The 14,998-nt window shown below is 34.5% G+C and overlaps 1 protein-coding gene across 1 annotated transcript in view; it reads right to left on the bottom strand.

Annotated features, from left to right (window-relative positions):
• Positions 1–1,152: 1,152 nt before the first annotated feature.
• The window catches only part of LOC149804910 (uncharacterized), a 62,269-nt gene continuing 48,423 nt past the window's right edge, over positions 1,153–14,998 (bottom strand). The window contains exons 15-17 of the mRNA XM_089945798.1: positions 14,671–14,769; positions 6,596–6,763; positions 1,153–1,679 (exon numbers count right to left, since the gene is read on the bottom strand). Of these exons, the coding sequence (XP_089801924.1) occupies positions 1,567–1,679; positions 6,596–6,763; positions 14,671–14,769 (380 nt within the window). The 3' untranslated portion in view covers positions 1,153–1,566. The remainder of the gene's footprint in view (positions 1,680–6,595; positions 6,764–14,670; positions 14,770–14,998) is intronic.

Genomic DNA, 14,998 nt, shown 5'->3' with positions numbered 1-14,998 from the left:
GCAAGATCACTTCATTATGATCTGATGTCACTCATAGTAAGAATTGTCAGAGATCTAAATGATGCAAACTTACACACCGTAATGACTATATGTCTTATGACACTATAAGTCTTGGGACATCCTAAATTATTTTCAGAAGTAATTTTGTTTATGACTTATAAATGTTGGGACACAAAATTATAGCAATTTTTTCTTGGGACACCTTCAACATGTGAAAAGTCAATAAATATATTAAATTTTCTTCTGTTTCCTTGTTATTTCTACCCAATTCAAATGTGTATAATTTGATTGATGACAAGAGTTGAGCATTAGCGAGTTGCTGTAAACATTTACAACAATAACCTGTCTCTCTTATTTTCTGTTTATTATTGTTTGAACATTATTGTATTAGAATATTGTATCAATGCACCAGTAATAATGTTTTTATTTGCCTGAAAATGTAAATACCCAGCTCGTTAAAACTAAGCTCCCAGTATGACAAAAATGAACACCAATAGCATTTGATTCGATGATCACATTTAGTTAACATGTTTACATCATGGTGTCATTGAAGATTTTGATCTGCACTTAATGAAGTACATACCTTGGGCTTGAATTATTGGCACAATTGCGCTAAACTTTAATAATATCTCCAAAATATGATAAAGAAGTTTCAGAAATAATGCTTTCAAAATAACTAATATCTTAAATGCTCAGAAATAGTTTGGTTTTATGTAAGTGACCATAAATAAGTACCCCTTTACTAGGCCACAGTAATCGTACCAAGCAAGTGTTCATAACTTAACTGATTGACAATGATAGTCAGTGGTGAGGCAGTCCAATATAATTTTAGGGTGGTTGAAAAACGATAATTCTTGAGCATGTCAATCAATTTATATAAAACAGCAATTGACATCTTTTATAAATGTGATTTGGGAGAATGAAATTTGGTAAAAACAATGAATAAATCAAAACTACATCTAGTATTTTGGGGAATAACAAGGATATACAGTTTTCACTGTGTAAGTACTATTCTGTACACTATATAGTACCAGTCGCCTGGTAAACTCTAAGCACCAGTGAATTTAGTTACAATTTTATTGACCTTTATTTTTTCATGTTGGAAAAATCTGAAAATACGCACATGCAAAATAATAACAAAAACAATCACAGTAATTTTTAACAGTTTATTGTGGTAAATGAACAAAAGTTGGGCACTGGCGCAGTATGGGGATCTTGCCAATTTCGTCTTGACTTTTTTTTAAAACATCTATAAGTGTTTGGAGACCAAAACTGCTATAATTATTAAATGCAAATAAATCTTGGTACACGAAGAAACAAAAACTTTTTTGGTACCACGTTTAAAATCCATTCAGAAATTAAACCTCAAGGGTGTCAATGAATATGTTTTGATGGACAGACAGCAAATGCCAAATACATGGCCACTTTGACTTTGGCCATGATGAACCTCTCTACTCTGTATCAATATCTATTCTGACCACATTTTCCAGTGCATGGATATGTTTTTATTGTATTTGCAAGACCAAACATCTAGTTTTCTAAAAATGTCAGTCAATAAAGATTTTGTCATGCATGTGCTATAACAGTTAGGATGGCATCTTCTGACTCCAGATCATCAACTGGCACTATGCTTACAGGTGGGGCATCACAATCTGCTGATTCAAACACATCTCGGAATCCTGTCCAAAAAAAGAAAAGAGAAACCAGAAATTAATTTTTGTTATGAAATGATAAATGTAACCATTTCTTTTACAAATGTTTTAAGCCCATACTTTTCTTGAGGGCTGTCTGTAACTAACCTCATTTAACAAAAGTACAATTATGTTTGATTTATAAGGATTTGCAAGAAAATAATTTGATGCAACAAGAATGCCTCAAAATGACCGACACTCAACTGGCCCAAACGAATTTACAGAAATCCTTGTAATTCCATTTCTTCAGTCCATTTTATTTTTAACTAATAAGTAATGAAACCATCTAAAATATTCCTGAGAATCTTCAACACACCAATTTTTTTATGGGGCCTTTGAACTTAAACTTGATAAATGAACTTGACCCTGACATTGTTACAATTAGTCTGATTTCTAGTGACCTTTGAAATCCCATGTTAGATATCTGGGCAGCTATGCTGAGGTGGAAGGTTTGAGCACATCCCTTATCAAAACATTGGAATTTGTAAAACCATATACTAGTGGCATAGGGTGGTCATTTTACACAGGGGCTTCCATAATTAAAAGACATATTTTAACTTTAATAGGCCAATATATCAGCTGATTATCCAGAACTGAAATGATTCTGCTCAGTCGCACTGATTAGTCACATGACTGCCAAATTCTGCAGCCTAATTATTCAAACACAACTGACTTGTCATTGGCCTTTAACCTTCATAAGTGGTTTTGCATTGTGTGATCATGTGATTGCTGACATTAAGGAGAATGTAGGCCATGATATTTTGCATCATGTGAGCAAGAAAATTGAGAAATGACAAATTTAATGTCCAATTTGAAAACACTGTATTTTTGGTTTGGCTTAATAAGGAGACAAAACATGTTTTCTTATTTCTGAGAAAATAAACCATCTTCCTAGTGATCTTATGTGTTTGATGTCAGGTCACTTAACTTGGCAAGGCTAGCAGCAAGTGGCTACCCTATGCCCCAACTGCTTTGTTTTTCTGAATTTGAACCTTTCAATATGGGGTGCACTCAGACATTACACCTAAACATAACTATGGGATGGGAAAAGTCAGAGGAAACTTGAACTAGGTCAAGCCATACCCATATTCTAAGTTTGGTTAAATCTATAAATAATATATTTAGAGAAAAACAAGTTACTAAATTGGAATCAATCAAGCTATTTGTTTGATATAACCACAAACAGGGTTTGATAAAAATTCATTAATAGTTATTTATCATCCTCACAAATTAGTACATTAAAACTCCTGATCTTAAAATCAATGTTAGAGTGCTGACTATCAACTTGTTTATTGTTGTTGTTGTTGTTGTTGTTGTTGTGGGGTTTAACGCTATTTTCAGCACATGATAGGCTATACATGGCGGCCAGTATTAATGGTGGAAGAAGAACCCGGGAAAACCCCCGAAAGAACCACCAACCCACGAGAAGCTACTGGCAAGCTTTCTCACATACCCACATTGGCTGAATCTGAGACTCGAACCGGCGCAGACAGAGGTGAGATGGCAGTGATCTGTAACGGAGAGCGCTTTAGACCACTTGGCCACTCGGGGCCCCTTGTTTATTGTAATGCACTTAAAATCAAATAATGGTCAAAATTCATCTGCATCTGTACAAGTCACTGCTCATAAGCTCTACAGTACAAAAATGCAAACCATTATGGAGGCTGGACTAGCATACATTTAATGTAGGTATGGCTACATATAGCAACAAAGAAATTTTTTCTAAACAAGGGTCTCTAAGAGGGACTGATGCTCTATTGTCAGAAATAATTTGTAGCAATTCATGATAAGACCATTTCTTTCTGTTAACTGCTGATGTAAGAATGGCACCATTTCATTTAATAGGACAAACAGATATCATTATGAGAATGTTGATGAAAACCCAATGCAATTATGACCATCCACTCAGGAGAAGTGACAAGAAGATTTTCAAGATGGTCATCATGGCAGTCATAGTTGAAATAAGATTGGTACGATTTGCATTTAAAACTAGATATGATAGGAAGTCTTATGGTGAAAACCTTATGTCAATATGACCATCATTTCTAAAGGAGTAACAAGAACAAGATTTTCAAGAAGCCTTCCTTGATGACCATACTGGATATCTGATTGACCTCAAATTCATTCAGGACCAACCAGACAACATATGAAGCTTCTGGTGAAAATCTTATGTTGAAACTTTTCATATTTGAAGTCAGATCAACACCATATTCATTCAGGACCAAGTTGTATGTCATGATTTGTCTTAGGTGAAAACCCCATCTTCACGTGATTTTTTGTTCTGGAGAAGTAGTGATAAGATTTTTAAGGAGGCTACCAAGGTGGCCATAATGGATGTCAGATCTGCACCATTTTCATTTAACCAACTAGACATCATAATAAGTCTTGTGGTGAAAAGTCAATAATGATATGACTTTCCATCTAGGAGAAGTAGTGATTAAAAGATTTCCAAGATGCTAGATATCAGATCAGCACACTTTTCAGTTATGACCAACTAGACATCTTAAGAAATTGGAAACCTCATTTTCATATGACTTTCTGTTCAGAAGCAGCAGTGATAAGATTTCAGAATTTCTGCCATGGTGATCATACTGGATGTCAAGTTGGCCCAATTTTCATGCAGGACCAAACTATACATCATAATAAGTCTTTTAGTGAAAACCAAGTGTTAATATGACCATCCATTTAGAAGGAATAGGAATAAAAAGATTTTCAAAATGGATGCTGTGGTGGCCATATTGGATGTATGAACATCACCATTTTCTTTGAGGATTTACTAGACCTTGGGATTAATGTGTGTACAAAGTTTAATGGCAAACCTCTAAGTAGTTTAGGAGGAGAAGCAATAACAATTCGTGCTAAAAGATGATGGATGACAGTTGAAAATGGACAATTGACAACTGGCCCTCCCATAAGCTCTTCTCGTCTCCAATCAGTAGAGTTGAAGAAAACAACTAAAAAGAAACATGTTTGTATGACCACTCACTTGGGAGAAGATGCTGTAACAAAGTTTGTCATAAAAGCTGATGTGAGGGCACATAAGTGTCATCTCCATCTAGGCCAAATGACTAATCATATTAAATATTGTACAAAAATTCCATGTCAATATGACCATCTGGTCTTGTGATATAGTGATAACATGATTTTTAATATTGCAGCCATGTCTGCCTTGATGGAGCTCTTAACAGAACCATTCAACAATTTCATATCATAAGAAGTCTTTCTGAGAAAACCCCAAAGTTGCTTTGAACATACGTTCAGAAGAAGTAGTAATAGCAACATTTATAAGATGCTGGCCATGTTGGAGGTCTGACCTAATTTAGTTAAGTCCCACTATATATAATAAGTCTGTTTAGTGAAAGCCCTATGTTGATACAATAATTTCAAGATGACCACCATGGCAGTCATTTTGGCCGTCAGGTGTGCACTATTTTCATTTAGACTGAACTAAACACGATAAGAAGTCCTTTAGTGAAATCCCCCTACCGATATTTATTCAGGTGGATTAATGTTAACAAGATTTCCAAGATGGCCACTAGCTGCCATGGTGGCCACATTGACATTGTTTAGGTCTAACTAAGACCCAAGGATAAAAGTGTGTGTAAATTTTCACTGTGATCCTCGCAGTAGTTTAGGAGGAGCAGTCAATACAAACTTATGATCTCTTCTGGTTAAACCTGTCTATAAAGGTCAACCATGGGACTGAGAGAAACTACCAATCTCTATGAGCAGACAACCTTTATATACAGGTCAGTTATGTTAAAATGGGATTTATTGAACCTGACCATTTAAATACAGGTGGGTGCTATATAGAGGTGACTGCTATAGCAGGTATGGCTGTACAATAAAACTTACATCAGCTGGAATAAATTGGATGTAACGGAATAAATGATTATATAAAATAATTATCTGCATTATATGCTGTGTAACAGGAATTTACCTTCAGTTGTGGAAAATCAATTTAATACAGTTTGTGGTTCCTACAAACCATAAAAATAAAAACCAATAAACAATTATCTATCTGTAATGACAAATGGGCCCCCCTTCCCATCAGGGGTATAAAACGTATTCATGAAAATGTAATTTGTTTCTTTTTGTAAAACTATGAAAGCAAATGAATTTGCAGCATACTAAACCACATACAATGCATCCCACTGAAATGAAAGCTTCATTCAGTACTACAAACCACTGGCTCATCATACATAAAAGTGTACAATTTTCCCAAGCTTAAAACTATAAAATGGATTGTAGATTAAAAGGTTAAACATAATTTCTTACATCAAGTTCATTTTTCGCTCAACTGCAAGTTCCTGCAACATGTACCACATGCTGTTTAAAGCTCAGATGTTGGTGTGATGTAGTGTTCTAGTGTAGGAAACCAAAATGTATTGAAGAAAGCACTTATTTTGGATGAGTGACTACTGAAGCTTGCATGTCCAGGAACCAGGGATCAAATCCATGAATGCATAGGTCCTGAGCACGCATATCACCTCTTGCACAATCCTGGCTTTTTGTAACATAAATGAACCATAATTTTCATTTTTCAGAGGACATATGAAATTCATTTGACAATTTTCTCCCTTGTTGGCTCTGGCATCTAATTTAGTAACGTTTTGGAAAGTTCAGTGCTAACCTGCTTGTTTTAACTTCTGTATGTCTGAGTTTGGTCGTTGAAGTCTCATGTGCAGAGATTAGTGGTTGCCTGAATAAAGTCAGGTAAAGGGGTTTTCTCCTAGTTCTCCATTTTCCTTGACCTGATATAAACACCTCATTCCAACATCTAGACCATCAAGAGTATATCAAACTTCTGAACTCAATGAAAAATGAAAAAAAAGGTAAATGTTTTACAAATGTTAATTTTATAAATAAAAAGAACATACCATCTATAAATAAAAAGAACATACCATCTACGAGATCCTTGAAGGCAAAGACTGATGCAGGGTAGAACACTCTCAACAAAGGGAGAGAACTTAAGCTAATGGCAACTTTGGATAAAACCTGTTCAAGCTTTTCAAAGAAGAACGTGAGGACAGCTCTAACTTCTAGCTGAAGGCAGTTCCTTTCCATTATGCCTGTTAAAATTAAGTGATGATAATATTAGGTTATGAATATCAATAGTTATAGTGTTCAAGCACTTCACACAACCAGAAGTGATTTGTTTTTTTAAATGAAAATTATGCCTCCATAAACACAGACCCACAAATACAATTAATGCCATTGTGTGACACAGGTAAAGAGAAAGCCATCTACAGTGAATAAAATCAAATTTTGTAAAGAGTAAAGATCACCTCATTTATATGTGTGGATCCTGAACTCAAACAGATCCTGATTATAAAAGCCTATATTTGAAGTCATATGGATTCCAGTGCATTAAGATCAAACAATTAGATGCAAGATCACCTGATTAATAAGAGTTGATCTCACTCATTAATGAAACTGTCCAAAATCTTGATAGCAATACACATTCAAATTCTGATAAAAAATGGATCAGAAATGTGACTTCCAGAGTGATAACAATAATTTACTTTGTTTCAAGCTCACTGAAGATCTTGAAGACATAAGCCCCTATACCAAGCTTAATTAAACTCAGATCACAAACATGATAATTGGTATGTCAGACCACAGTCTGAATATACTTCCCCATCTGTTTGTACCCCCCACCATTTAAAAAACGAAAAGCATAAATGAGATAAAAGATCCAAAGACTTAGTTCATTTATTGATTTATAATTTCAAATTTGATTATACCCAGGTGGGCCCTAGCACTTATTTTCTGCAAATTTCACTCCAAATGGAAGTTTTCAGTGTAAAGGATGACCCTGCTCACCAGTCATTTCCAGTTCCTGGACGAGTCCATTTTCAGTGTACGACTTCACATGTATATACATAGAAGAAAAATATTATGTCATTTGCTTTTGATATTTACATTGTCAAATCAAGCAAAGGAAAAGAATGACAACAACAAATTTGCCTTTCATGTGGATTTAACAAGCAGTGTAATTTCTAAGCTCATGTGCATAAAGGGAAATATGTTTCTAAACTTTCAACATCATGGTGATTTATGGAATTGTATGGCAGTTACCGAATAGGATGAACTATGCCACTCTATTGTCTGAAGAAAATAGACTCCCCATAGTGTACAAAGTATGGCACTGTGTTAGTATGGAAAGTCCATTATGCATGAAAGGTGCATATGATGCCAGTGTTTGGGCCACTCTAATGACAGTCAGGTCAGAAATTATTAATCAATGAATGAATTGACCAAGTTCTGTGAACTTTTTATCACATTAAAGAATTCTGTTATTGAAATTGTTAGTGGGGTACAAACAAATGGGGAGGTATATTCAGACTATAGCTGCACTAATGACATTATGTCATGCAATGCATTATGCTTCATGACAAAAAGGGCAATAACTCTAAAATAACAAAAAAGGGCAATAACTCTAAAATTACATGCAGGAGCAAAGTGTTTTGTTGACATTCACATCTTCAGGTGACATTTATAATATAAGGCAAGTTTCATGGCAATCCATAAAAACTGCAGGATGAACTGAGCTAAAGAGGTTAGGTCATACTCTGTTACAACACAAAAAGAGCATTAACTCAAACAATAACTGTTAGAAAGGAGGTTTGTCAATATGTTTACATTCAGGTATTAAAGGTAATGTTACCAAATATCATGGCAAGCCATCAGAAAATGTAGGACTAGTTGCACTGACAAGGTTGTGTGCTAGATGGAAGTACATATGGACGAACAGACATGAGGATTACTATAACGAAATGAAACTCTAAACAAGTTATCTACATATGCATACAAACATGCATGCCAAACATTATTGGTCCAAAAAGTTAAAAAATGTGTAAACATATGTAGTGATCTCTATTATGGCCTGAACATATTATCAGGTTATATTCATATGATTACACATAAGCTTACCAAATTTCATTTGTCTACCTCAGATAGTTTCTGCTTGATCTTCCTAACAAAGTTTTTGTCCCAAGATTCAAAGTCTAAAATAAGTTCAAAAATTTGAAAAATAGCTGTAAGGGGGCTTACAAAAAAATCTCAACAATTCACATGATGCTCATAAGCTGCACATGAGAACCTTGTTAGAAATGTATGCTAATTGGGTAGATTTTGCAAGCTCATGTTTGCAGGTTGTTAGATCTTGTGAACCAAGGAAAAACTAACCTGATTTTCACAAATGCAGATTTTGCTCACGTGAGAATCTAAATTTTCACACGAGAAAGTAGAACATAGAAATCATTCTTTTCCATTATTTATAACCATGTTTGAAAATAAGGCAGAGTTCTAATTTCTCATGTGAGTTATCATGTGAGAAACTTGGACTCTGATTCTGATTAAACACTTATTTCAAATTTATTTAAAGTTGGATTTTCTCATGTGAGTTATCACATGAGCAATTTGGACTTAAATATTTTGTGCAAATGCTGAATGTCAATTCTATTTTGCAGTTGCTGTTGCTTTAATATTTTAAAACATGTGAATTTATTTTCTCCTTGTGAGTTTTAGTCTTATTTTGACCCAACAGTCTCCTTGTATTTGAACATATTAATGTTCACTGTTCATAAAACGAAACAATTCAGCATTAAGGTCTCGTATAACCATATTACCCAATAAACTTTAACAGCTGTCAAAGAAAGGAGTTAATACCTTGCATAACTGTTCATGGTTGATGTTTAATTCAGTAATCCGAAAAAAGGTGAAATGTTTCTCTCCCAAAATATGCAGTTTACAAATATAAATCTTTTGCCCCAAAATGAATGCTACATAAAATAAACATTATTCAGAATTTTTCAAACTTCTCAAACTCCACTATAAAATTGTCGAACAAGTACATAGCCACATATCTGGAAAAAATAAACACTGATGCACAGTCCTTTTGGCTTAATAAACTCTCAAGACCTTTTCCAAACTACATATACATCATTTTTTTCCATGCTTAATGTTCACTCACAAGTCAATAAAATCTTAAACTGACTAAACTGTATAATTTGGCTTATTACAGGCAATGTTGTGCTCCATTAGTCTTTTTTTCAGTGACTTTATTGTATGGAAATGCAAATCCAGCTTCTCTATTAGCTGTCAGTGGATTCACTATTGCTAAAACTAAATTATTATTGCCATAGAACAATAGTACTGTACATAAAATTTAATAAATCTGTAAGAAAGTGCCTAATCCTGTTGTGTTTGATTGTGTAGCTGTTTCGCACTCTTTTGCACATGTATATTCTTGGCGATGGAAAATCTTGCTGATTTGCAGCCTTTTAAATGTTCTGATCATGTCATATTAAAGTTTATAAAAGAAGTTCGCTATTGAAATTATCATGAGACAAATCAGGCATTTCCATCAACTTGTCTGTGACCCAGGTTATCAGAGTACATGGTGGAAGAATTGGCTTGTTAGAACCATTAGAGTGTCCTATGGGGCATGGCACAGCCCAAGCTACTATAAAAAACATCAAAATTAACAATGGCTATATTAATCAACTTACCAATGATATGAATTCACTAATAGCTCAGTTTTTACAAAACATCTGATAACAAAAATACCATTTTTTTGATATATATAAAATATAACAATAAAAAATACCTGAGTAAATATGTACAAAGAAGTGTAAAACCACATGGGCTCATACTATTGCTTACAATTCAACTGTCATCCATAGATTAGTATAAAATAATAAAAATATTATTTTATACTACAAGTATGACTGATATTTATATTGTAATCAATGATAAGAGCCCCTGTGCATAAATTTGTTTTAATACTAATAATGCACCCTTCTTGGTGCCTCAAATGAACTCAAAAGATGCTGCATACTGACCTACAGTGTACATGTAGAATAGCACTTTAAAACCCAGAAGACAGAAATTTGCATGTTGGCCATGTTCACTTAGCAAAGACTACACTGTTTAGGTAGAAAGCTATTTAATATTCTCCTGCAACATGTTTGCTCTTACATATTTTTATGCCCAAAAGACTGGACATTGTTGACAAAAAGAAACCAGTATCAACATCTAGTGAAGTATATGTTGGTACTGATGTTAATGTCCAGTACGAAACGGAAGACATTGATGTGAGTTAGGGATGCATACTAAAATATTCAAGGAAGGACTGGTTCTTTGCCAAGAAAGGGGTAAGTTATGTTTACTCATTTCTTTTTACAATTTTCGCATACGGAATGATCAAAGTGGATAGCTGAATCATCGACGTTATAAATGTAAGCATAAATTCTGTTGTTTAAAAATAAGCCAAGGTTTTGCTTCAGAATTTACTTAAAGATACAATTCAACCTCTTGTTGCTAAAAATATCTACACCACACAATCATCAAATACTACTCAACCTTCTTTGTGTTGAACAACACTGTCTCAAAATTTGTTTATGCCTTCCACAATTCAACTGTGCATCATGTATGACTGCCACCCCCCTTCCCCCCATAATTCTACGGATGCCTCAGTGCCTGCATAATTATTGTTGGGGGGGGAGCACTTGTGTTATCAATTAGTAACTCAGCCACTCAAAATTTTAAATTGTATCTGAATTTGGACAAACATAAATGGTCTTCATATTATTTTGTTGCTGATTGGGTGGAGCAAGTTCAGCATACACGACTGAGAACCAAATGCAGTAGCTTAATTCATGATGTTATTCCTACAAGACATTTTCTCTGTCTGTCAAGTCACTTGATTTGTCGATTTAAAATAAAGATTTAATATGATAAGGATTACAGCTTTTCTTAATATACTAGGACTGTTCTGCTAACCCAATCTTTTTCCCATTTCAGTGCATTCTTTCTGTTCTGCATAGATAAAAAATGATCAATTATACTAATCTCTGATGTTTTTACAGAATAAACTTCTTGAAGTTCACAAAATTTTAAACGCAACAAGGTTAGCAATCATTTGAAAGAAGTGCAAAACATCAACAGCAACAGGAAGAAGTCAGACAAAACCCCATCGCCAGGCCAGAAGAAATTTCAGACTCCAATAAAGAAGTATGTATAAGATGCTTCAAATCTTTTGATGTAATGCACGTGATACATATGCACTTCAGACTCTAAAATTTGACCCCCAAAAAGATTTTTTTTTAAAAATAAAAAAATTGGAAACCAGATTTTAAATCTCTTTATATATTGCAAATTACATATCATTACATTGGAAAAATGTATCCTAAAAGTTTAGGAGAAATATCCCTGAGGACTGTTCCAGAAGAAGAGACATCAAATATTTTGGGAAATTTCTACTGGGTACCCGTCAGTCATAATGACTGGTTACCAGGGTATACAGTCAAAAGGAAATTGTATTAAATGTGAACTACTTTGTTGTAGGTTCACACGTACCAACTCTGAAAAGAGGTAAAAGCATAATTATTGCTAAAATAAGATCTTGCTCATGTTAACAATTCCTGCACATGTGATTTTCTTATTACAATCTATTTGCTCATGTGAGTTCTGCCCAGGTATGCATGTTAAAATGCACATGAGACTAACCTGAGTTAGATCTCATGTGCAGAAGGGTAGGCAGTTTTGGTGTGGGATTATTTAAACAGATCATCTACAAAACAACAGAAATAGATACAGCAAATTTCATTTGTTTACCTCCTACAAAATATTAATGTTGTGCCTGACACATATACAAGAAAATGGCACAAGATATGCTTGATTTGTGACCTTTTTTCTAAAATATGACCTTCACCTCAGAATTATAGACTTGACTACTGTATGATAAAGCATGGACATAGAAATAAATACCGAATTACATTATCCTTTGTTGTGACTTAATCTTGAAGCATGGTGCATGACTAAGAATACCAGACTATGTAAAGACAACATAGATAACAGGCTAAACTTTCAATAAAACATCTTCACTGGTTTAAAGGTTATATCCAAAGATAGATTGAGGTCACTGATTTAGAGTTTCCTTTGCCCTGACCTTGACCTTGACCTTGAGACAGACCTTGACCCTGACACACTCTAGTCATTGTATAAAAACAGGTTAAAGTTTCAGTAAAATATCTTCAATGGTTCGAGTGTTATACTCCAGACAAAGAAACAAGCCACAGAATTACATTTTCTCCCATGGTAGCTCAGATGGCAGAACATCAGACTCATAATCAAAGGTTCATGGGTTTGATTCCTGCCCAGACCATACTGGGTGGCTGCCTTAGTGTGTCCTTGTAAAAGGCACTTATCTCCCATTTCCTTGGCATGACATAGACAATAATGTGTTTAAAAACGCACTTGAAACAAACACAAAAACAAAAAAGCCCCAAACATTTTCCTTGTTGTGACCTTTAATGCAGTTATTAGAGTGTAGAGAAACTAAGCCTATCAAATGCAATGTCATGTTATTAATATGCATAAATCTACCATAATCAAACTAAACAAGATCCTGATGACACAGGCACATTTATCAAGTCTGATCAAAACCCTGTAAAAATAGTCTCTTGAGTGTCAAAAAAGAACAGCCCTTCAGATGCAAGATCACCTCATATATATGGAAAGGTATTGCACATAATAAAAATCATCTAATATTTTGATTACATAATTTACTAAGTATAATTAAAATCAGGACTCAAAAACAGTCTCTCATGTGGTAAGAGGCTCACCCAATCATATGCAGTATCACCTCAAGAGTTGTTGTTGTTGTTGTTGTTGGGTTTAATGCCAATTTTCAGCACATGATAGGCTATGTATGGTGGCCAGTATTAATGGTGGAGGAAGAACCCGGGAAAACCCTGGGAAGAACCAGTGGCCCACGAGAAGCTACTGGCAAGCTTTCTTACATACCCACATTGGCTGAATCCTAGACTCAAATCCATGCAGACAGATGTGAGATGGCAGTGATCCATAACGGAGAGTGTTTTAGACCACTCGGCCACTCGGGGCCCCACCTCAAGGGTAATATGGTCTTTAGAGTGGTAACAAGCTCACCCAATCAGATGCTAGATCACTTCAATAGTATGTATGGATCTTGCTCATGATGTAACTCATCTGTGACCTTGATGACACAAGCCTATGTTCCATTTCTGATCAAAATTAGTTAAGATATCTGGCTTTTTTGTGTGGCAACAAGATGCATGATCCCTCCGTTAGTATTCAAATTTCTCACCCAATATTGAACCCGTCCAAAATCTTGACGATATAAAACCCCACATTTTAAGTCAGACAAAATTCAAATCAGAAATAGAGCTTCCAGAGTGGTAACAATCACAGTCAATCAGATGCAAGATCACTTCATTAATACACATGTATCTTGCTCATTATCAAACCTGTCAAAGATGATGATAAATATAAGCATATATTCCAAGCTGTCAAACTGGATCAGAAATATGGCTTCCAGAGTGGTTAACAAGCTCAGACAATCAATGGCAATATCACCTCATTAGTATGCATGTTTCTTACTCAAACATGTCCAAGATTTTGATGTTACAAGCATATATTCTAAGTCTGACCAAAATCAGATCAGAAATATCTGACCTAAAGTCAATAACAAGCTCAGCCAATCTGATGCAAGATCACCACGTTAGTTCTAACATCTTTTTAATTCAGGCCTAATATAAAGTTCATCAAACAAGCCATAATTATATATAAATTTTTATATTAAAATCAATGATGTCACTAAACACCAGGAAAAAATAGGGCAATGGACAATTATTTCATAAGTCTTTCCAAACTGTCCATTTCTGATGAAGAAAAAACCCTTGCCTAACAAAAACTGTCAATCACTGCTCATTAGTGGCCCAAACTGACCAGTGGTAAATCTTATTACAAGCCAATGTGCAAAGAAAATGCACAGTTTAAATATACCAGTTATTCTCTAACGTTGGACACCTACCATTTTGTCCATAAAATATATACAAATACAGCATATAATTTGGTCATTATTTGCCAAGTTTTGCATAGTTAACATAGTCAAAATATCAGAAATAGAGTTGCCGTGTTAATTACTTACGCAGAACACAACTAATGGATGACAGTGTAGGTGGGTTCTCAATATAACAGACACTGAATGATGCTGTCAGCAAATCTTTCTGGAAATTATGTCTCGTATCTACAATGAAACAAAAAGTGGTAATTTTGTTATTTTTAAAGAGTGATGGTATTAATCCATTCATCCTGTGAATATTTTGCAAAGTGCTAAATGTTCCAAGTGTAATAAAAGGGTCCACTATTTCAGTCTAAGCAATATATTTGTAGTGTCAGCAATGTGCTGCAAAGCAGCAAGTAATTTTACCATAAAGTATGTATTTACTCCTTCTAACCACGGATATAAAAAATTT

Source organism: Sinohyriopsis cumingii, chromosome 2 (genome assembly GCF_028554795.1).
Source record: "Sinohyriopsis cumingii isolate HCF-2022 chromosome 2, ASM2855479v2, whole genome shotgun sequence".
In the NCBI taxonomy this organism is placed as follows: Eukaryota; Metazoa; Mollusca; class Bivalvia; order Unionida; family Unionidae; genus Sinohyriopsis; species Sinohyriopsis cumingii.
This window is presented reverse-complemented; position numbering and strand designations above follow the sequence as displayed.